Raw genomic sequence first — 25571 nt, forward strand, 5'->3', positions numbered from 1 at the left:
CTAACACGGCTGTTCCTCTGAAACCTGGATTAAGAGTATGGATTAAGGGCAAAGTGCTTAACTGTAGATAGTTAAAGGCTGGAATACTGAGCAAAGTAAATGTTTTTCCGTAATTCCTCAAGGTCCAGTTTTATCTCATCTCTAAGTGACCAATCCATTCTCTGCAATCCTATCTCTTCTCCCTTCCCCACTTGTGCATATGCAAAAAAAAAAAAAAGGAATTAGTGTCTCCTGGAAGGAGATTTGAAGTAGACCTAATTGGTTTCAAAGTGGAGGAGAAAGGCTGGCCATAACTCTGGTTTTATCCCAGATTTTAAAGGTAGTAGTTTCACCGCAAGATAAGACCTTTTCTGAGGCAATTTTTGCTGCCTGGGAAGGAAAATTAATGTTTTTACAATCCTTTAGTTCTCCTTTGTTACAATACTTGTGTTTTATCCCCACTTTATTACAGAACTAGTGTTATTAATTGGGTCTGTTTAGTTCTCCTTTGTTACAATACTTGTGTTTTATCCCCACTTTATTACAGAACTAGTGTTATTAATTGGGTCTGAACAGCAGTATCCTCTAAGATATTAGGTGGTGTACTATGGGGTAAGTCTCTCTCTCTCTCTCTTTTTTAATCTCATCTAAATACATTAGGATATGGAAGATTGCATTTCTCCTAGTAGTTTTGAAAAGGATCTCTATGGGGAAGATTAGAAACACAAACATAATTTATGGAAGCAGTGCCAATTTGACCACTTTGATTTTTCCCATGCACCATGTTATTACTTTTTGCTGACTCAGCAGACCTCTTTAGTGTTTTTTGTTGTATTTTCAGCAAGAGAATATAGTTTGACTCATAGAGTTAATCCAACTGTGGGTTAAACGGACACCTAAATATTTTATGCAACATTGTTTAGCACACCAAAATCTTGTAAATGAAGATAATCTGCATAACATGGGGGGAGTCTTAGGTCATCAGGGTTGTTATCCAGGTCTACAGTCATCAACATGCTATTGTCTGACTAAAGTGGGCTTTTATAAATCGCTATGCCTGCTTTTAGTCCATATATATTTGGACTAAGTGTTTGCACACATTGATCTATTCAGCTCAGACATAAGAGGATGTCCCTGTTCTGTTATCTCTATGAAAAGGAAGAGTTGGAGCAATCGGTATCAATTCTTTCTTTGGCTCTATCAAAGGGGTTTATATAATAGTCATGTTCAATCTGTGACCAAATCCGATCTTCCTGGCCCACTTTCCCAACGACCCTTCTCATGAAGTGGCAGGTAGCCTGACTTTCACTGCATCTGGGAAAAGAAGAATATTCGGCCCAGCCCTCAGTCAGTGCTTCAGTTCTTCTGCCAGTAATTTTCTCTTCTTTATGAGATCTATTTCTTGGATCAAGATGGGGGAGTTCTCTCTTCCTCACTGTTCACATAACCTGTTCCTCTTCTTCAAAACCATGGATGCAACTGATTAAATCGCTCAGTGGCCACTGGGTAGAGGGGTGGGGGGAAATGAGGGTGGGGAGAAATGAGGGCAGGGACGGGTTGGGATGGAAGAGATCTATCCATAGCCCCTGAGAAGTTCTTATTTTTCCCCATATATGATTAAAGCATTGCTATTAAATATATTTCCAAAGTGGCTACTTTTAGCACTCCGTCCTTTTATTTTTTAAATAAAAATAATAGTTGAAATAATCGATTCCATTATATCATATTATTATATTAGTAGTAATAATGCATCGTATGCACTACTACTACTGATGTTATGAAATAATGTAAATATAAAAATACTATAATGTGGAAAATATATAAAATAAAATTTGAATCAAAATTCCAACAAAATTTCAAAATTCCAACATGAAAATTTTCTGAAACTGACATTTTTGGGAATGTCCATTTTGCAAGTAATTTATAAAATATTTGCTTTTGCTCTAATTTGAAATCTCAGAAATTCTAGTGAAACAGATATACTGGGATTCAACCAGCTCTAGTCATGATACAAGTTGTCCACCTTTTAGAATAGTGCACCACAGTAGTCCTGAAAGACTTTTGCTGAATGAAAACGCATCAGACACCCTAAACAAGCTATTTAGTCCTCAGGACCTCTATCCTACAAATATATTTTATAGTGTGTGTGTGTAATGTCTAAATATGATAATAGATTTAAGCATACATTTATGTGTGCCCAGTTGATATATACAAATGCCTTCTGGGGCAGTCACAGCAGGTATTTTCACATGCATATGGTCAGATAGGCATCTAACTGGCCATTTGCATGCACAAAGACTGGGTATACTTGAGTATTTGTGTGCATAAGGTACATAAACAAACTCAGCAGGCTGTTATTTATTTGGTATCAGTCTTCCCTTACTCAGAAATCTTTTAGGCCATGTTGACATGGTTCCAGCCATTTCAGGGTATTTACTGTTTTATTTTTATCCTGTCCTCTCTCTCTCTCTCTCTCTCTCTCTATATATATATATGTATGTTTTGGAAGAACCAGCAGTAGGTGGCATTTAGGGGCTAATGAGGCTAAATCTCATCAATAATACCACAACGGCGTGGCTGAAATACTGCGTTGTACAGTACTATCTGTTGCCCCCCGAGGATTTCTGATGGAGGTGTAACACACAGGCTACAGGGAACAGAGGGAAAAGGCACAGAGCAGGGAATGCATACTTCTGTGGGGCTAATTCAGAATATAAGATTCCTTGCTCCCTGCAGCCAGAGTTCTTCTCTGGAGCCTCTGATCCTGCTGCTTCAGACTCAGCAACAAGTGCTGGGGACGGTTCTGATATGGTTTACATGGTTTCTGATTCTGGTGATGGGTGTTGAGTAGAGAAGACGAGGGTCTGAGAACCGATTTTTCTGTATCAGGCGGGGTATGTTGGGTAGTTAAGAATTCAGAGATAAAGAGGTGGTTCTGAACTATGGAGAGATTAAGCAGGAAGAGGAGGTATTAGGAGATAGGGATTTTGTGTGCATGCATGTGTTTATGAGCAGGTGGGAATTTTGGGGAGCGAAGGAGATTTGAAGAGGTTGTGAGCTTGAAGGAGGATGGGCTGGGCAGGCAGGATTCAGTGCAGAGGGGAATGGAGTCATCTGGTGAAGGAAGGGTTGAGTGAATTGGGGTTATAAGTATCAGAGGGGAAACAGTTGAGGGAAATGGTAGGGTAAGAGCTAGATTTGAAAGGGAGAGGTAGGGACTGGGAGAGAACATGAAGGTATAAGTGCAGGTTTTTCTCCTAACTGCCCTGTACTATTAAGCACCCCAGATTTTCATTCTGAATGGCGGAGGCTCTGGCACTGGAAGAGGTAAGGGGGTGTCCCTCTCCTTTACTTCCGTACAAACTTTCCTTATCCCCTACCAAAAGACATCCCTGTGACATCCTTGAATGGTGTTCCAGTTTTCCCTCTTTGAAAATATGATCAACCTGTGGAAGAGAACAGAAGGCATGAATACAAAAGTGGCCCTTGCTAGCTGCAGGCCCACCAGTGATTTTGGATACCACCTGCCACTGGGAACAATTCCTGGTCCCCTCCCAGATTCCTCATGTAATCTGCCCTAGTCAGTAAAACAGGGACCACTTCTTCTAGGCCAAAAACCTGTTACTCCTCTTCCTTTCTTTCACTTTCATACTATAAACTATATTTCCTGTCCTATTTCCTTTTGCTTATCATTAGTGATTATTTATTTATTCAGTCCTACGTGTAAATCCAGCAGCTTTTTCTTGTATGTCAAATATCAGTGTTCAACCATGTCTAAAGAAAAATGTCAAAGAATAACAGATCACCATCACAGGTCATTTACCCATTTGGCAAAAATTCATTTTGGCAATTGATATGAATCTAATTCTATCAAATTGCAACTGATTATATATTGGTTGATAGGCCCAATTTTAGAGACAGTAAGGAAAGTACTCACCTGGTGCTGTAACTGGAGTTATTTGAGATTTCCGTCCCTGTGGACACTCCACTTCAGAATGCACCCTGAACCTTTGATTGGAGATTTTTGGTAGCAGTACCTGTTTGGCCCATGCATGTGTCCCACACATCCTTATCCTCCACACTAAGGCTAAGTGGGGCTGCACAGGTGAACTGCCCTTAGATCCTTCTCCACCGCAAAGACACAGGGGAGACTCCAAAGCACAGGGGACAAAGGTGGGGTAGTGGAGCACCAACAGGGGGACATACCTTGAAGACCTCCAGTTACTGCACCAGGTGAGTAACCTCTCCTCCTTCTTTGAGAAGTCTCTCTTTGGGGCTCCACTTCAGGTGACTCCCAAACAGTACCCCCATTAAAAAGGTGGGAGGTTCGGAGGAGAGTTCAATCACAGAAGAAAGAACTGCATTGGCTAGAGCTGCATGTGATCTTGCTGCAGGTAAAAAGGCAAAATGATTAGAAAAAGTAGGATCAGATGACCAAGTTGCCACTCTATAGATGTCTGCAACTGGTACATTGTTAAGTAAGAGTATAGACATAGACAGTGCTCTCATGGAATGTGCTATCATTCTCGAAGGGGATTCAATATGAGTTCTCTTACAATTTATTTTAATAAACTGGAGATCCATTTTGATAATCTCTGTTTCAAAATTACCAAACCCTTGTTTCTAAGCAGGAAGAACTCGAAATGTTAGTAAATAAACACAACTATGACATAATTGGCATAACAGAGACCTGGTGGGATAATACACATGACTGGAATATTGGTATAGAAGGGTTCAGCTTGTTCAGGAAGGACCGACTGGGAAAAAAGGGAGGAAGTGTTGCCTTATATATTAAAAATGAATACACTTGAACTGAGGTTGAGATGGAAATAGGAGAGAGACTTGTTGAAAATCTCTGGGTAACGATAAAAAGGGTAAAAAAACAATGGTGATGCCGTGGTAGGGGTCTACCACAGACCACCTAACCAGGAAGAAGAGGTGGATGAGGCTTTTTTTAAACAGCTAACAAAATCATCCAATGCACAGGACTTGGTAGTGATGGGGGACTTCAACTACCGAGACCTCTGTTGGGAAAATAACACAGCAGAGCACAGAGCACAGCTTATCCAATAAGTTCTTGGAATGTATTGGAGACAATTTTTTATTTCAGAAGGTGGAGAACCCTACTCGGGGAGAGGCTGTTCTAGATTTGATTTTGACAAATAGGGAGGAACTGGTTGAGAATTTGAAAGTGGAAGGCAGCTTGCGTGAAAGTGATCATGAAATGATAGAGCTCATGATTCTAAGGAATGGTAGGAGAGGGCACAGCAAAATAAAGAAAATGGATTTCAAGAAGGCAGACTTTAGCAAACTCGGGGAGTTGGTAGGTAAGCTCTCATGGGAAGCAAGTCTAAGGGGAAAAACAATAGAAGACAGTTGGCAGTTTTTCAGAGAGACATTATTAAGAGCAGAAGAGGAAACTATCCCACTGTGTAGGAAAGATGGGAAGTATGGCGAGAGACCACCTTGGCTTAACCAGGAGATCTTCAATGATCTAAAAAATCAAAAAAGAGTCCTACTAAAAGAGGAAACTAAGTCAAATTACAAAGGATGAATATAAACAAATAACACAAGTATGTAGGGACAAAATTAGAAAGGCTAAGGCACAAAATGAGATCAAACTACCGAGAGACATAAAGGGTAACAAGAAAACATTCTACAAATACATTAGAAGCAGAAGGAAGACCAAGGACAGGATAGGTTCATTACTCCATGAGCGGGGGTGGAAATAATAACAAAATGTGGAAATGGCAGAGGTGCTTAATGACTTCTTTGTTTTGGTTTTCACCAAGAAGGTTGGTGGTGATTTGGACACCTAACGTAGCGAATGCCAGTGAAAATGAGGTAGGATCAGAAGAGGCTAAAATAGGGAAAGAACAAGTTAAAAATTACTTGGACAAATTAGATGTCTTCAAGTCACCAGGGCCTGATGAAATGCATCCTAGAATACTCAAGGAGCTGACTGAGGAGGTATCTGAGCCATTAGCGATTATCTTTTGAGAAGTCGTGGAAGACGGGAAAGATTCCAGAAGACTGGAAAAGGGCAAATATAGTGCTCATCTATAAAAAGGAAAATAAGGACAACCCAGGGAATTACAGACCAAACAGCTTAACTTCTGTACCCAGAAAGATAATGGAGCAAATAATTAAGCAATCAATTTGCAAACATCTAGAAGATAATAAGGTGGTAAGTAACAGCCAGCATGGATTTGTCAAAAACAAATCATTTCAAACCAACCTGATAGCTTTCTTTGACAGGGTAACAAGCCTCATGGATAGGGGGGAAGTGGTAGACGTGGTATATCTTGATTTTAGTAAAGCTTTTTACACTGTCCCGCATGACTTTTTCATAAATAAACTAGGTAAATGCAACCTAGATGGAGCTGCTATAAGGTGGGTGCAAAACTGGTTGGAAAACCGTTTCCAGAGAGTAGTTATCAGTGGTTCAGAGTCATGCTGGAAGGGCACAATGAGTGGGATCCCGCAGGGATCAGTTCTGGGTCTGGTTCTGTTCAGTATCTTCATCAATGATTTAGATAATGGCATACAGAGTACACTTATAAAGTTTTTGGATGATACCAAGCTGGGAGGGGTTGCAGGTGCTTTGGAATATAGGATTAAAATTCAAAATGATCTGGACAAACTGGAGAAATGGTCTGAAGTAAATAGGATGAAATTAAATAAGAACAAACGCAAAGTACTCCATTTAGAAAGGAACAATCAGTTGCACACATACAAAATGGGAATTGTCTGCCTAGGAAGGAGTACTGTGGAAAAGGATCTGGGGGTCACAGTGGACCACAAGCTAAATATGAGTCAACAGTGTAACATTGTTAAAAAAAAGCGAACATCATTCTGGGATGTATTAGCAGGAGTGTTGTAAGCAAGACACAAGAAGTAATTCTTCAGCTCTACTCCACTCTGATTAGGCCTGAACTGCAGCATTGTGTCCAGTTCTGGGCGACACCTTTCAGGAAGGATGTGGACAAATTGGAGAGAGTTCAGAGAAGAGCAGCAAAAATGATTAAAGGTCTAGAAAACATGACCTATGAGGGAAGATTGAAAAACTTGAGTTTGTTTAGTCTGGAAAAGAGAAGACTGAGAGGGGACATGATAACAGTTTTCAAGTATGTAAAAGGTTGTTACAAGGAGGAGGAAAAAAATGTTTTTCTTAACCTCTGAGGATTGGATAAGAAGCAATGGACTTAAATTTCAGCAAGGGAGGTTTAGGTTGGACATTAGGAAAAAATTCCTAACTGTCAGGGTGGTTAAGCATTGGAATAAATTACCTAGGGAGATCGTGGAATCTCCATCATTGGAGATTTTTAAGAACAGGTTAGACAAACACCTGTCAGGAATGGTCTAGATAATTAGTCCTGCCACGAATACAGGGGACTGGACTAGATGACCTATGATTCTGTGATTCTGTCTGCAATGGATACAAATAGTCTAGGAGATCTTCTATATGGTTAGGTCCTATCTAGACAGAAGGTTAGTGTCCTCCTGACAAGTAGGGTATGGAATATGGCTTCTTGACTAGTCTGGTGCTATTTTGGGGGAAAATGGGAGTTGAATGGTTTGATTAATATGAAATATGAAGGGATTAATATGAAATACCTTAGGCAAAATATTTTGGATATGTCCGTAGCATTTCTCTCTGATGAATATCATAAATGGAGGGTCTACCATTAAGGCCCCCAGTTCTCCCAAACTTTGCTACCAGGAAATCTGTCTTCATTGATAAATCTAATAAAGAATATGTAACTAGTGGCTCAAAACCATGTTTCGTAATGCAATTAAGTACTAGGTTCAAGTCTCAGCTCAGCATATGAACTCTGATTAGTGGGGAGACAGTCGATAAACCTCTTAGGAATCTTGCCAGAGTGGGGTGAGCGAAGAGTGAAAACCCTCCTGGGGTTTCAATGAAAACAGTGAAAGCTGTTGTTGCTGCTAAGTGAACCATAATGGAATTCAAGGAAAAGAGATGATTTTTCAGTTCTAACGCATAATTCTCCTGGGAAGAGAAGAGCAAGCTGGTGAAATCTGGCTGTTACACCAAAGATGATAATATTTCCATTTCTGAAGGTATTTCTTGTCAGTTCTTGTCTACTATTTAATAAGATGTTTTGTACTTCTGAAAAATGGGTTATCTCTATTCCTGAGAACCACTGAGGAACCATGCTTGAAGCCTCAGAACCTGCAGCTTGGGGTAAAGTGTTCGACCAGCATTCTGAGTCAGTAGGCAAGGACTGATCGGAAGCCTTCACAAAGGATAGAGAGGGTAAGTCTGATCAAATAAGGATACTAGACCTGTCTTGGCCTCATTTGTGGAATCAATATGACTGGCTCAATCTTGTTTGATCTTGCTGAGAACCTTTAACAGTAATAGTGTTGGTGGATATGAATAGGAAAGTCCTTTTGTCTGTGAGATGAGGAACATGTCTCTGATACGTACACTTCATGCCTGGTGGAATTGGCAGCAACAAAGAGTCGGGTTTGATATCTAGAGGTTCCTCTTAACAGTACAAAACAGAACTGTCTCCAGCCCACACCCAATATGGGAAAATTAAAACCACCTCAGGCACCTCTAAGAGGCAGTACTTCCCCACTTGCAAGCCCGGAGTCTGTGTATAGCAAAGAAAACTTTTAATAAAAGGGAAAAGGAACCCAGCATTAATTTGGGAAAATACCACGACCATGGTTCGAATGCATATGACCATGAACAAACATCCACCCCAGAGTATGTTAAGCAGCACCCTTTGCCTCAGTGTCTCACCTTGCAGTGTGACAGTCTGACAAACAAATGTTCCTTTAACACGTCACTCCCCTCTCCCTCCACTGCAATGGGCTCACAGTTGCTGCCATTCACTCTGCATCACTGCCTGGTGCCACCACTGTGGGCTGCTGCACTGTCATCCGCTGTGCCATTGCTTCTCTGCTGCCACTTGCCTCTCTACTGCACTCTCTGCGATGCCGCGTCTTGAGGTCCCATCACTTAACTCAGCTCTCACTGATTTCAGCAATTAGTGGGAATCTCACTGCTAGTGCAGGTAGCGCAGTCTGTTTCACTGAAATGCTGTCCCACACCAGGTCTAAGGCTTAGCACTTAGACCTGGTCATCAGTGATTTCAGCTCTAGAAATCACTAAACAAAACAAGGACTCTCAATTGAGTCTAATTAGTGCTGTCTTTAAGCAGAGTGGGGGAGATTAAAATGGTGTCTAGGACTCCTTAGGCAGAGCCCACACCACCAGGCAGGAACACCTATCGCCACCCTCTCTCTCTTTCAATGTGATTTGGCATCCCTACCCACTGCTTAGCAAGTGAGATTCAGTTGAGGGGGACCCTAGCAGTCAGGGAAGGCTAAGTAGAGTTATGCTGTCCTTTACTCATACAATCAGGATAGCATTTCATTATCCCTACACTCAGTACTAAAATGACTTGTAACCCAACACCAGCCAAAATTGATCACTTTGGCAAAGCAGGTCCCTCTGCTGAATTCCCAGGCAGGATAGGTGTGTTTATGCAAATATAGTCTGTTCCTGAACTCTTTTCCTCAAGATCATCACTAAATGTCAGGGGGAAACTCATTCAGACCCTGCTTACATCTGGATTGGGGATCAAGACCCCCTCTGGAGTGATACCTAATGAATTTTGCATTGGCTGTCATGGCAAACAGATCAACCTCCACTAACCCCCGGGCTAAGACTAAATTGTGGAGGATTCTGGAGTTCAGTTCCTGTCTGTAATTTAAAAAGAAATGGCTGCTGAGGTCATCTGCCATGGTGTTCTGAATAGCTGGGAATGTAAAAGCTGAGATGACTATGTGGTAGGCTATGCACCAATTCCAGAGTTTATCGCTTTTGGAACAGAGAGATGGAAACGTGAGCCTCCCTGATGATTGATTTAATACATGCATGCCACATTGTCTGTCCATCTTTACTGACTTAGATTTGATTAGTGGTAGAAGTGTAGGCAAGCAGTTTTGATGGCTCTCATTTCCGAAAGATTAATTGAGAAGCTGCTCTTGTAGTGACCAATTTCCCTGTACCTTATGAGGTCCCAGATGTGCCCTGCAACCCAAAAGTGAAGTGTCTGATATTATTGCTACCGTAGGAGGAATGGCTGAGAAGATGTAGTTGTAGCTGAAGGAGGTTTCTTTTTTTGAGCATCTTTGTCTCTTGGGCAGGGCTTCAGATGGTATACAATCTGTTGAACAGGGGTCTGATTCCTACTAAATCTCCTTTTATTTACAGGAGAGTAATCCCTAGGGATCACAGTGTGGCTCTCAAGTCCACCATGTGGAAAGATATATCTGTCAAGTCTGCAAAAAGCTTGTGACCATCAAAAGGGAAGTCTTCGACAGTACTCTAAAGCTCTCCTGGAACGCCGAACACCTGTAGCCAATATGCTCTTCTCATGACCACTGCACTGGAAATAGGCTATGCTGCGGTATCTGCCACATACAAGGAGGCCTGGCACAATGTCTTTGTTTGCTCTTCTGAACTGAAGTGTGGCTGCAGCATAGGATTTATGACCAAAAAGATCAAGCCTCTGGTGTTCCTTACGTAGGGGGGTCACTTTGAGTTATGCTGTCTGTCTTGTTCATTAACGGCCTCCACTATTAGGGAAAAAATAGAAACTCCAGTTCTCTAGCAGGAAAATAATACTTTTTATCCACCCTCTTGCAGGTAAGTGGTATGGTAGTGAAGTTTGCCATACCATCTTAGTGGGCTCCATAAAAGCTTTTTAACCAGAATGGCAATCTTTATAGATATCCAAGTATGGAAAATATCTTGGAGTTTATGGTGGACTTTCCGAACCTCCTCTAAGGGAATCTGCAGCATGTCAGCAATCCACTTCATCAGTTTCTGAAACTGCCTGGAGGCATCTGCCACAGAAGGTGGTGAGACACGACAGTTTCAAGTGGTGAGGAAGAAATATTAGTAAAAGGTGTCATGTCCTTATTAGCCTATGCCTCTTGCTCCTCAAAGGTCTCTTCTCTGGCATAAGTGGAAAGGAGGTTGAGCTAAATGGGCTTCTCTCTGTTCCCTCCAGTGTTGCAAGGACCTCAATGTGAATTCTTGGTGATAGAACGCCCACTGGTCCCAACAGGGCCACTGAGGGGGCCCAAATGGCATAGGTGGAGGCAGCCATCTGTTTTCCTTCTAGGTGTCTCATTTGAAGTCTATCCTCCTGTAATATGTCAGTATAGGAGCGAGAGAGGGAGGTTTTCTATAACAGGTAGAAGAACCTGCACCAAAATTTGACAGTCCTCTTCCACATACTCTAAGCGGGGAGATAGCTGTATCGTTTGCAAAACAGATGAGGGCAAGTGTGGTACTCTAGGTCAGTGTTTCTCAACAACCGCTCTGTGGACTGGCACCAGTCCCTGAGATCTCCCAGACATATTAGAAAGGCAGCAAGCTGGTCCCTGGAATCAAAAAGGTTGAGAAACACTGTTCTAAGTGATAGAGGGCTTGGTGACTGAGAGAATCTTGACATTGACAAACCCCCAGTTAATAGAGGAGACTCCAGCTCAGAAGATATTATCAGATTATCAGGGTACCTAAACTCTCACTGTATTAACAGTATCAAAGTTTGGGCCGAGTGGTAACCTGTGGAGGATGGCTCTGGTACTGATATAGCTGGTACCGAGTGTTTGGTATGGGAGTGAGTTGGTGTTGGTTTCCTTGGTACTGTAGCTAGATGAGCGGTCTTTGGTGCCACTCATTTTCTATTTATCAGTACTGAGTGTTATTCAGGCACAGGCTTGGTTTTTTCAACCCTGTCTCTGTCGCTCTGGGTATGGGTATCTGAATTTGGTGCCAAGTCTCTCTTAGATGACTGACTCCTTTTCACTTTTGTGTACTGGCCTCACCTGGAGCCTGCACAGAGCTCATCTTTGGACCTAAGGGCTCCATAGCCTTCTTCTGAGATGGTGACTAGGAGCTCCTTGGAGATTTACTCCTTGCCTCCATCTGCTTAGAGGCAGATGTAGATGAAGACTTTGGTACCACAGATGTACTTGCTGCTGTGGTACCGCCTACCTCGCTTCTGATCTCTGGTGACTAGCAGTACTGGGAGGTCGATGTAGAGAGGGTCATCTGCTCCTGGATCCCAAGCTGGACATAAAGCTTGCTCCATCATTAGGACTTTAAACTTAATTTCTCTGTTTTGGGGGGATCGACCCTTGAAGGAAGTGAGATCTTGCGCTCACTGGAGATACAAGTATTACTCAGATAGTAAAGGCACTCTTGAGTGCTGGGGAGTCTACCATTCCCAAGGAAAAACTAATGAAAATGTAACCCTTAGAAAGGGAAATCTCCTAAGTATATATCTATATGAATAACCTTTTTAAGAAAGAAAAGAAAAACAAGGGGAACAGTTGTTCCGACAACTATAACACTATAAGGTAAGTAAATATAGGTAACTATCTGAGAAAAAAGCTGAATATTAGAGAAATGGCACACAGTAGATTCTGTCTCAGGCCAAATGCGGATGAGAAGGAACAGGGGGTGGTTCGCCTGTGCAGCCCCATATAGCCTTGGCAAGGGGCATGAGGATATGTGGGGCACATGCACGGGCCGAATGAACACTGCTACCAAAAATCTCTGATCAAAGGCACAGAGTGCAGTTGTATCCTGAAGTAGAGCACCCACAGAAACGCTACTTGAAGAAACTTGATACTTGTCAAATATTATATCGCTGATGGTACAGTGTTCAGAAAAATGCAATATACTAGATGTGTTAGCACAAATTTAATTTCTGATTTTTAATATAAATAATAATAGCTTTTAATAAAGCTAAAATTATTTTCCCTTCTGATGTGATTTTGACGTACATGTGTGCAGTAGTCTCCACAACCTCTGATACAAACACAAGTAGTTATAGTACCAAGCGCATAAATGTTTATTTCATTTTTAAGGTGGATAATGCACAGATTAAATTATATCCTCCAATGTGCATGTTGGAGGACAGAATTTAGTCCTATGTATTTTTTAACATCTACACAGAACTCCCAAAGAAATACTGTATAGTAGAATGCCAATGCAGTAAATCAAAATTTTATAAATGAATAGGAACTGGGAATGTTTAAAAATTGTTATATGTTACTTTGTTCATTGACAGGCTAGTAGCTGTATGAGTTATATTGTTAAGCTTCCCATACGTCTCTGAAGACGTCAGTTTTGACCAGAGTGTTCAAATTCTTTAAATAGTAAGACATTTTGGTCTTCCTGCTGCCAAAGGCCTGGACATCTGCAAAAACTACAAATCACGCCAAACTATGTTGAATGATATATGGAGGGCTGCAATCCACTAGGAAATAAGCTAAGACCAACACATTCATTTCATTTAAGTCCTTTGGTGGGATTTGAACCATCTAGCCCACAAACCATGTCTCATATGATTGCAGTATACAGCCAGTCCACAGTAATAATGATTCATATACATATACGTATATATGCTTTATTGCTACCTTTAGCTGGATTAAAAGCAATATATCAAATTTTATATTTGTGCTCCTTTTATTAGCTTTCTACCACTTGATCAAGTGATCACTGATAGAGGCAATAATGAAATGTTTTTTTATAAACTAGAGTTTGTAAGTCCTGTCCTGAGAATGTAATATTTCAAAAAACAGTCTAAGCTTTGGGGAAAAAACCAATTACAGAAACAGCATTAAAAATGCCAAGCACTGGGCAGAAGCAATTCTGGATCAGTTTAAAAAAGTGATTGATGAAACTCTAATCTGAGCTGAAGGAACAGTTTCACGACAAGCTGTGACCATTCCACACACTTCATTAGCCGCCATAATTAGCCTGGTGTTTCAATTTGTTAGAACTGGTGGGGACAATTTTACTCAGAATGCAAACATCAAAAAACAGGGTCCCTCAGACTTCAGAAGAGGCTGATGAGAGGCTTTTCTAGTCTTTGTTAACTAAAAGATTAATTACAGCTGATGGGAGGCTGTACTCTGATTGTCACTCTGTCTATGTGCATTACTTTTAGCATTAGAAGAAAGACATGGTTGACACTGCACTGCTCAATCAAGCAGCTTCACATGAGGGTACAAAGTCTGTTTTAATATGCAGAGCTTTTTATTGTTTGATTGACTTTTTCTTTCTTTTAGGTCTGAGTCTCTCACACCTACATAGTATTACTAACAAAACAGCAGGACATACAGTTGGTATACAGTGGCATTTAACACTTAGCTTTCATTCTTTCATATAACTACATCTCAGAGATCGGAACACGCCTCAAAGCCTTCTGACAGGAATTTTATTATTTGTTTCCTTCCTAATGGCCAAAATGTAGAACCCTGCCCAAACTGATTCACTGTAAAAAACAATGCTGCTAAAAGTTTCATAATGCCTTTTCCAAGCTGTTCTAAGTAAAATCGGTCTCTTATATACTTATTTTCACTTTACTATCCTGATTCTTCGCTGCCTTGTGTCTTTTGTAGTCATTTAAACCTGTGTAAAGTGGGTTTAGTACAGGACTTCCCCACTCATTTACACTGGTGGTAACAATGACTACATAACGTATAAAACAGTGGAGAAGCCTTTTTGCAGACTCATACAAACAGAAACTCTGAGGTACCTGGTCTTATATCTGTCAAGGTGGATTCATTTAACCTGAGTTGGTGAAGAGTATACAGAAGTAAACTCTTCTCTCTAATGCAGAAGCTTTGAAATATATTCCAGAGTATAAACCCAGAGTGATTCTGCATTTAAAATTGTGTAAATGAGATTAGAGTCTGACTCATCATCTGTATTTCAAATGGAGGAGGGTACTTCCAGCTTATATCAAACTAATACCATGAGAGATAACAAGCAGCTACCTCCAAAAGTGTTGTCTCCAAAACTGATATAACGCCTTGTTAATCCAACTGAGTATAAATCATAAAAATATTCAAGCACAGTGCAGCAGCATCATATAGTAGTTTCTCTCTCAGGACAATATTTACTATTATACTTTGCCATCAGGTCAGGATGTGAGTGAGGGCTCTCAAGACTGCACAACGTAGCCAGAGAGTGTGCTGGCAAATCAGGCCCTGAGTTTTTAAGCCCACAGTCAATTTTGAAGTTGAAGATAGGGTACAGTAAATCCATAATGAAATAATATTTCTCATCCCTCTGGAAACTGGGTAACAACTTTCTCCTGGAAAATTTCTTCTTGAAAACAGGTATCAGGTTTTTTTGTCTATAATATTGTATGAGTTATGGGAGAGCTCCTTATCTAATATAAAGTGATGCATCTCCATTGAAGTCAATGGAGCTAAACTGTGATTTACATCATCCGGGGATCTGGCCCTGTATCTTGAATGCTTTTCATTGAGCTACATTAATGACAACTCTGTATGCCATGTATTTCCTACACAACTCAAAAGAGCTTTTTGACATCTTTCATTTCAATTCTATTTGCTTCGGAACATAATGACAGATGAATGTCCTCTAAGACTATCTAGGCCTGAATCTGCAGCCACAGTGTGTGCAGAACTCCCACAGACTTCAAAATAGAGCCAGGTTGACTTCAGTGACAATGTGACTTAAATTGACTTCAGTGGGAGCATCACACATGGGGCAGCTACAGGAATGAGCTCTAAATTTCCAAGAATATTGATTAATTCGTGCAAAACTGCATAGAAAATTCCATATAGATTCACATAGTCCCCTTGTCAGATAAGAAGAACTGTTGTTCCAACAGATTGAGAATCATTAAGATAGTGAATGCCCAGTTCTAATTGTATTTATTTATTTGCTTGTTGTTTATGGTTTATTTAATCTTCTTTTAAGGTGATCAACCAGTACAACTCCCAATTCAGTTGATAACCTTACATTACTTTTCTGGAGTGCTGGAGGGATTACAGGGTATACTCTATTTCCAAAGTAATTCTGTTTAAACAAAAGCTTTATAACATCTAAGAAATTTGCACAAGAAGAATTATTTGGGAAGTTAAAACATTCTTGCCCCTCAAGCTGTACTATAAGAAATGATGGACAAAGTTTGCTCTTATAAAAATACATGATTTTCTTTCTATGCCACTAACATGCAAGTTGCATTATTAAATGAAGAAGGTAGGCAAAGCAAGACATTTATCATCCAACAGACAAATGACACTGGATTGCTAGTTAGACAGTATAATAAGTACCATCTAATTTTCTCTTTAGAATCAATTTATTCTTCAAAGCCCTGGATCATCATCAAGGGACTGCATTTTCCCGCTGAGAAATTACAGAACTGAAAATCAGGTTTTATAAAATGTTCTACTAGTTGCTGACAAACCCTTTGCAAATAACCACTAGAGTGGATTTGATTAGAAAAGTGGTGACAGTATCTTTTCTCATGCAAATAACTTTACTAAATGACTCGAATCTTCCCAGTTACTACTTTGTATTATTCTTTCAAACTTATTATTTTCTTAGAGTCACCAGTAACCTTCAACAGAAAATTGTTCCAGGCTTTCTTTTTAACCTTTCAGTTGTTCACACTGTCTTTTTTACACTTGGTTAAATAATATCCTGAGATACGTTTTGTGGATTTTAATTTGCCTCACAATTTTAACCTTCCTTATGCACCTATGAAAATAACTTGACTGCCAGCCTATGGTTAATAATCTGGTTATCAGTCCATCATTTACATTACAGAATTTATTAAGAGCAGCATTTTCAAAGGCAGCCCCAGTAGGATGACCTCTAGGATCTTCTCAGAAAGAATAATCTATAACTCAAGAACATTTTCCCATGGGAACTCTAGTACCATTTGACTTAATGAAATCAGTGACAAAGTGGTCTTCAAGAGAAAGCATATTTCAGTAAACATGATGTAGTCTTCCAACCAGAAATCTGGGAAATCTCTGTTTATGCAAACTGTCAAGTATGTAAACCAATTGTTTTCTCCTCTGACTGAATGATGCAACATATGGTAATGAGAGATGGTAAATTACCATTGTTACCTATTGCTAACATTCAGCGTATCTTTCATGGTATTTCATGAGGATTGCTGTGACATTTTTCTGCCTTTTAAATATATGGTACACAAAAGTATATTACAGTATTTACTAAAAGGAAATACTATAATGGAAAGTTGTATACTAAGTAATATGTAAATCAAATTGACAGACTGCTTTGTGTGTTAACCCAATCAGATTGATAAGAGTTTACATTGCACTTCTCTTTAAGATACTTAAACCATTGGTGGAGGCTTTAGGTCCAGATCTATGGCTGTGGCTGAGATGCATATGATACAGGTCAGGAGAGGCATGCAAAAGTAGCTTTAAGGCAGTTTTATGTTTCCCTTATCCTGGGACCATTTGCCTACTAGGCTGCTCCCCGGCATAAATCAAAGCATCCTCAGGGCTGCTTTATTTTATCCTAGCTGTCCAGGGTCCCAAGGGCTGGGGATTGCTGGTGCATAGATAGTTGGTGCTCCTCCTGTGCTAATGGCTAGAGGTGTGGGTATTACAGGAGCTGCGTAGGCACGGGGAATCTTAAAAGTGACTCTTAAACTAGGGTGCATCAGAGGGTCTGACTCACAATGCTTATTTTGAAGGATAACACACAGCAGACAAAAATGTGGTCTACAGTGACTGTGAAAGATGGCTTTTCATAAATATCACAAACTTTACAATCAGGGCCAGATCATTGGTTTTGACTGAGCTGTGGTCAGGGCAAGAGGAAGAAAGGGGGCTGTAAGATCTTGGGGCCAGCTAAGGACTAATTAAGTCCAAGGCATAACTTGGAGCAGCTGAAGGGATGCTCTAAATTACACAAGTAACAATGGTCCCACAGGGATCTGTTCTTGGCTCTACATCATTTAACATTTTTAAATATTTTTAACATTTAATATTGCAGATGACATGGAAATTGAGAAAGTGAATCATAGAATATCAGGGTTGGAAGGGACCGCAGGAGGTCATCTAGTCCAATCCCCTGCTCAAAGCAGGACCAATCCCAAACTAAATCATCCCAGCCAGGGCTTTGTCAAGCCTGACCTTAAAAACCTCTAAGGAAGGACATTCCACCACCTCCCTAAGTAACACATTCCAGTGCTTCACCACCCTCCTAGTGAAAAAGTTTTTCCTAATATCCAACCTAAACCTCCCTGACTGCAACTTGAGACCATTACTCCTTGTTCTGTCATCTGCTACCACTGAGAATAGTCTAGATCCATCCTCTTTGGAACCCCCTTTAGGTAGTTGAAAGCAGCTATCAAATCCCCCCTCATTCTTCTCTTCCGCAGACTAAACAATCCCAGTTCCCTCAGCCTCTCCTCATAAGTCATGTGTTCCAGTCCCCTAATCATTTTTGTTGCCCTCCGGTGGATGCTTTCCAATTTTTTCATATCCTTGTAGTGTGGGGCCAAAACTGGACACAGTACTCCAGATGAGGCCTCACCAATGTCGAATAGAGGGGAACGATCATGTCCCTCAATCTGCCGGCAATGTCCCTACTTATACATTCCAAAATGCCATTGGCCTTGTCGGCAACAAGGGCACACTGTTGACTCATATCCAGCTTCTCATCCACTGAAATCCCTAGTTCCTTTTCTGCAGAACTGCTGCCGAGCCATTTGGTCCCTAGTCTGTAGCGGTGCATGGGATTCTTCTGTCCTAAGTTCAGGACTCTGCACTTGTCCTTGTTGAACCTCATCAGATTTCTTTTGGCCCAATCCTCTAATTTGTCTAGGTCCGTCTGTATCCTATCCCTACCCTCCAGCATATCTACCTCTCCTCCCAGTTTAGTGTCATCTGCAAACTTGCTGAGGGTGCAATCCACGCCATCCTTCAGATCATTTATGAAGATATTGAACAAAACTGGCCCCAGGACCAACCCTTGGGGCACTCCGCTTGATACCGGCTGCCAACTAGACATGGAGCCATTGATCACTACCCATTGAGCCTGATGATCTAGCCAGCTTTCTATCCACCTTATAATCTGTTACGAATTATACCTGAGAGGACACGCACACAACTGCTGCGAATTATACCTAATAGGACACGCACACAAATGCTACGAATTACATCTGGTAGGACACGCACACAAATGCTGCGAATTATACCTGATAGGTCACACACAGTTCGAATCTAGGCTGAGGCACATAAACAAACTCCACAACTGCAGAGTTCCCAAAAGACACTAAGTTTATTACGCTCGAACGTGGTGCCCCCCTGCTAGCCAAGAGGGGACCCCGAATACAGATTATACAAAGGTTATATACTTTTTAGCAAAGCATGTTGCCCTCGTGCATCAGAGACCTTAGCCAATAAACAAACCCTTTTCTTATCTACCACCTATCCCTGCTTGGTGCATTCCTCGTGCTAAACTAGTATGTTAATTACACAGCATGGTCCTAAAGCCATGCATCAGTAACTTTTATTATCAGGATGGGAGGCCTCACATCAAAGGCCAGGAGATAAGGAGTTTAGGGACTGACAAAGAACAGATACTTGGAGTCAAGGCAGGCTGGAGACAAGGAGGAGGATTTTCACAGGAATGTAGTAGCTAAGGAACACGCCTTCTGGTGTATGATGTGCTTGTTTTTGGACAATGGTGGGCCCCAAACCAAAATGGAGTCACATATGCTAACTTTTCCTTAACAAATCCAAGTGGTAAATAATGAAGAGGAGAGAACACTGATTCAGAGCTATTTAGATCTCTTGTTTGACTGCAAGAAAATAAGCGTTTTAATATGGCTACATGTAAATGTGTACATCTAGGAACAAAGAATGTCGGCCATACTTATAGGATGGGGGACTCTATCCTGGGAAGAAGTGACTCTGAAAAAGATTTGGGGGTCGCAGTGGGTAATCAGCTGAACATGAGCTCCCAGTGTGATATTGTGGCCAAAAGGTTTAATTTGATCCTTTGATGCATAAACAGGAGAATCTCAAACAGAAGTAGAGATTATTTTATCTCTGCATTTGGCACTGGTGCAACCACTGCTGGAATACTGTGTAGATTTCTAGTGTCCACAATTCAAGAAGGATGTTGAAAAAATGAAGAGAATTCAGAGAAGAGTCACAAGAATGATTAAAGGATTAGAAAACATGTCTTATAGACTGAAGGAGCTCCATCTATTTAGCTTAATAATGAGAAGGTTAAGGGGTGACTTGATTGTAAAATGGTCTGTGATGGAGAATCCACAACAACACTTGGTAAGTTGTTTCAATGGTTAATTACTCTCACTGTTAAAAATGCATGTCTTATTTTCAGTCTGAATTTATCTAGCTTTCACTTCCAGCCATTGGATTGTGTTATACCTTTCTTTGCTTGATTAAATATTTGTTCCCCATATAGGAACTGATAGACCGTAATCAAGATTGGATGTTTTTCTAAAAGACATGCTCTAGGAATTATTATGGGGAAGTTCTATGGCCTGCATTATAGAGGAGGTCAGATTAGAAGATCACAAGGGTCCCTTCTAGCCTTGGAAGAGCAGCATGATTTGGCAACAACCCTTTCCAACTCTGACATGTCCTCTATGTAGCAGTGGAGGCAGCTATGCTGACTATACCACCTAGTAATTCCCCTACACTACGGTAATTTCCAACTGCCCTGTTAGGCCAGCTTTTCAGCTGCCATACACTGGTTGCGAAATACAAAGCAGCTGAACTGGGCACCAAGAATCTGGCCCACAGAAACGTTACAAATGTCCCTTCTTGTGTGTTTGTAATTCATAGTGCTGTACAACAACCAGAGCATACCAGTAAATCTGGCCTTAAAAGTTTTTTTAAAAATTAAAATGATGTAATCATTCCACAAATCTTTAACTTATTAGAGATGTCACATGGTGCCATTCACTTTCTATTTATTGGGTAATCTTTTTATGATTTTTTTTTATAACTCAAACAAACAAAAAACAAATAGGAGATTCCCAGAAAAAAATGTTAAAAGGGAGTTAAGGTTGAGGGTAAGGTTATTGGTAAAAAATATTAAATGTATTTTGTAATTATCCCAAAATACAGGCATTACAAATCCAGAATATGTGGAGTTAAGGTTACATTTTGAAGGAATTCACAAATCATAAGGTTTGGAAATGCACAGTTATGGCACCTAAACAATCTTAACTCTGTCCCGTTAGTGACACCATGCAATAACCATACAATTATGATTAATACATTTGTAGTTTTGGTCCCAGGCCTGATAAAACTGACTTTTAAAAACAAACATTTTTTCCTCGAAAGGACACTCTTCCCCCCCCACCCCAGCAATGCTCCACGGACAGTGCTCTGCAGGTGCTAGGTATACATGGGGAAGGAGGAGGTAGATGTGGGTAGGTCAGAGGCTTGCACACTTCCTACCCCACAGAGATTTCCAGGCTGTATTGTATTTTCTGTTGGGACCTCTGGCCCAGATCTAGTCATGAATCTCCAGTTAGCCACTGTGGTAGCCTGTTGGAGCCAGAGCAGTTGCGGAGGCACAGAGCCTTCATGCAAATGGTCCTGGTGTTTTGTGAATCCATAGGGTTTGATGCCCAGTCGTTTGTTGTTAAAGAGAACAAATCCCAGCTCACTGGATCAATGCATGAGGAACTCTGCAACGGGATGCTCAGAGTGATTTTCTTCCTGAGTCCCCTCGTGCAAGCTTTTCTGTGGCAATCCAATCCATGCTCAGGAGTGTGTTCTACAGCGTGGTGCTGTGCCTAGTAACAAGGCCAGCATATTTGGGCAAAGAATTTGCTTTTAAAAATGAAATGTAGTCCTCGTGTAAACAAGTGTTATTACATACACTATGATACATACACATTATACAAACTCACATCTGCAGTACAAATACACTTTTATTTGGGTATGCGTATATATATAATGTATGTATACACGTGGTGTGTATATATAGTTAGTGTAGACTTTTGTTCACATACTTGTGCATTTCTTTACAAGCTCAGGTGAAGGCAATCATTATCATGGAAAATTAAAAAAAAAAATCCTGTCTCTGATGAATTGTTAATGACTGTATCTACCCTGGCAAAATTTGGATCTGTAACTCTACACTGATGGCAAAAATGATGGAAACTGTAGTGTATACAATGCACAGGAATATTTACCACATGCTCTGCAGGTTACACAACACAGTGATAAAAATGCCTGTGTCCTGTCTACAATACAGCTTCCAGTGCTGCAACTGTCAGTGGAGCTGTACTGGGGGTGAATTACATATCCTGTTTTTTCCTAGCATAGGCAATGCCATAGCAATCAGAAACACTTTTAATTTGATATTTGATTAATGCAGGCTGTACTCATAAGATATTTCCCCTTGAAAATATCTAATTATTTAATTATTTGCTGTTATTAATGGAATGAAACCATTCAAAACAAACAGCTAGAGTGGCTGTTTTGCAGCAAGCTCATAATCATCAATTCATATATGTAGAAACCTTCCTAAAATTATATTAAGCTGTCCTGTTGAACTTGAAAGGCATATTTTATCCCAATCAATGCATAAAAGTAAAATTATCTATAACTAAGGCATGTTTCTCTGCTGTACAGTTCAGCTGTAATGATCCCCACACACTGCACTTGCACATCAATTATGATAATCATAATCACGGTCGTTAAGCCGAATGTTCATTATTATCAGGATGCTGGTGACAGCAGATTCAATCATCGGGTGCAATGGGCAGGCAGTCACAGTCCCACCCAAGTTTCTGCAGACAGCGTTGTGCCACATTAAGTCTATGATGTGTTCCACATCCCACTCTATTCCAAAAGCTGTAGACGGTAAAGGTCAACTTTATGTTCTGTGCAATATGCTTAGGTTCTCTAAATTAATTCTTTGGAGCACTTGGATATTTTATGCTTTGTAGATAATAAAATTGTATTTAGGGCCAAAATGCATGTGCAAATAATGAAACAGTGCTGCAGCCATGTTGTAATTCACCTATAATAAGGCATATGAGGAAAGATTCTATCAACAAGGAAATCTTAAAATGTCACTTCCTGAATTTCCCGAACAAGGAAAACATTAAATGATGCCATTAGAGTCAGTTATCTAAAATGCATATGCAAACTAATTCCAATTTGGATTAAAAGCTGTAGGATAGCATTTCTGCTTCAGTAAATATGAACATGTGAGTGTTTTGACAACAAAAAAATTATAGTTAGTATATTTGATTCCCAGACTGTCCAACTACATGAGACCTATCATTATAGATTAAACTCATGGTGATTGGTAGGTTCTTAATACTAAAACTGCACACTTAATATAAATATGGTCTAAGGTATTCCAAAGCATTTGAAAATAAATAAATGAATAAAAATAAAAAATAAATGAAAACAAAAAATTATAAGGCTTTAGAAGTGTGTTGTTAAAAAAGAAGTCATAAATTATTTATCAGTTTTTACAAATGTGGAAACCAAAATCAAGTACAGTAGTTATCATAACAGTTGCAATATTTCTCTTTACCTATTTGTATGCTTTCAGTGAAAAATGTAAATACAACACTATTTTTTCCCTTTACTTGGTGATGTCTTTGAAATGGTCATAGAATATGATAACAGTTTGGAGATCATTACTAAGTAGAAATAAAACGTTTACGTTCTCGCATTCACGAACAGCTGCTATGATGTTCTGAGAAAGGATGTGCTATACCCCATCTTGTTTATTCAAGAGGAAATATAGTAAACCAATATTCACCTAATTGATATCCTTTTAAGGAAAGAATAAACAAGTAGTTATATAGTCAGATTCAAATCTTTTTGTGATTTTTTTAAAATTAACAGTATACACAAACCTGTGTATAAGTCTGAGCAATTTATAATTAAATATGATGTACCCATAAAACACAAGGAAGCTAGCTTTTCAACAGATAATTTGGAACAGGCTCAACATATTTTCCATTAACACTTGAAGAGGCGACTCACCATCAAGGTGATTTCTTGGGAGGACTCGGTGCAAGAATTTGTAGGCTTGCCCTGTCGTTGGCGATCACATTTCAAGAAAAATAGTATTTTTCCTTTCCCAATGCACTACTGCAGTGATAGGCTGAATGCATATCGTAGCAGGGCTATCATCCACTCAGATTGTCATATAAATTGTGTTTATATACAAAGTTTGACACATTTCAAGTAGGAAAATCAGTTAAGTGCTAAACGGGAGTAACAGATTCTGAGATGAAAGATCCTTAGGCTTTCGACAGCATTAAGGTGTTTGCCATTTTGTTAAGTCTCTTCCACAGCATTTCCTGCATATATGCTTATCTTGTGTACAGTATAGTTATGCACAACATAATCATATATTCAAGAAATAAATTTGTAGATCACTTAAAGTGGTGCTTAAAAAGAAAGAGTTTCTCTTTTAAAGGGAGTGATTATGAAAATCTGATCTGAGGTCTTTTTTGATAGGGCCTCTTTCCCTAAAAAAGTGGTGAGGAATGGAGATTTTTAGAGTCTTTCCTGATGATAATGACCAGTAAAAGCAGCAGGTAGGTCAAGAAACTGCTCTTCTTTCCTATTAGCTCTCTGTGTTTGTAAGTGCCTCCTAATTGAAGCTTCATATTGATTTAGAATTGGTAGTTGGAAGGCTAGATGTCATATTGGGTTAATGGATATAGCTGTTCACCTCTAGAGATTTAGGTTGAAAACTGTCTAAGATCACAAGTAAAAATGAGTTTGGTGGTCTCAGTTAAGTTTCTAGCTTATATGATGTATATTATCAAGAAATGCCCAGGATTGGAAAAACAGAATTGTTGCTGGTCTGACTTGAGGAATATCAGCAAAAAATGTTTGGAGAAGCTTTTCTATAACCTACTTACACTATGTCTGCTGGCTTCAAACAATGCTACTTGTAACTCATTTTGTTTTAACTAAATCCAGCCCCCTCCCCTTTTGTTTGTTTGTGAAAGAAGGTTCAATTATTGGCCTATGTGCATTTAACTGCAATGCAGTTTAATAAAAATTATTATGTTCAAATACCAAAGTCTTACTCTGCTGACTGTAAAAGCTGGGAAAAGAACTGCTTTTTGCTTATTAATGATCTTAATTTCCAAATCAGACATCTGGTGGAAAACACAAAAACTAATATAGATGTGAGAAACCTTATTTAAAAAATCAATAATTTGTTTTTCCTTTTTACTCTCACTCTTATGTTCAGTACCAAGTTGAAATGTTCGTACGGATAATTGTTTTAAAACTGGAGAGATGGCAGGGGAGAGAGAGCAAGCATATCCTTAATGGACTGAAGGCTAGCTAGCTACAGTGTTATCACTGTAGCTGTAGACAAAAGAGGAATATGATTCTTTCTTTAGAGAAGCTTTGCTGGAGTAGAGGAGAAAAGCAATAAAAAAATTCTGGCTTCTTTTCTCTTAGCAACATATTGACATAGGAGACAGATTTTGTAGACTTGGGTGTACACTTACAGGGAAAACATGCTTGAAAACTGTGATTAAACATGTCTTAACACAGTTACTACTGACGCTATTTAAAGAGCTGATACGAACATCCAGTACTGTTAGAACATTAAAAAAAAATTTCTAATTCATTTTAATTGCATCCTCACTGACCCTCTAAACTGTTTAAATGTCCAGAAGACCGATAATCCTCACCCAGGATACAAAGAAGTCCTGTTGACAAGAATCAGCCCCTGGTTTAGC

At 39.8% G+C, this 25571-nt stretch overlaps 1 protein-coding gene across 3 annotated transcripts in view; it reads right to left on the minus strand.

Moving 5' to 3' along the window:
• Positions 1-25571, minus strand: part of SPATA17 (spermatogenesis associated 17) — a 148338-nt gene that overhangs the window by 14603 nt on the left and 108164 nt on the right. For 2 of the 3 annotated variants that reach the window (XM_048843196.2, XM_048843195.2), the window contains one exon: positions 2507-3425. The exons of the other annotated variant lie outside the window; for it this stretch is intronic. In XM_048843196.2, the coding sequence (XP_048699153.1) occupies positions 3237-3425 (189 nt within the window). In that variant the 3' untranslated portion in view covers positions 2507-3236. Of the gene's footprint in view, positions 1-2506; positions 3426-25571 lie in introns of those variants that run through there. 3 annotated transcript variants of the gene reach the window in all.

The sequence above is a fragment of the Caretta caretta genome, chromosome 3, assembly GCF_965140235.1.
Source record: "Caretta caretta isolate rCarCar2 chromosome 3, rCarCar1.hap1, whole genome shotgun sequence".
NCBI classification, from domain to species: Eukaryota; Metazoa; Chordata; order Testudines; family Cheloniidae; genus Caretta; species Caretta caretta.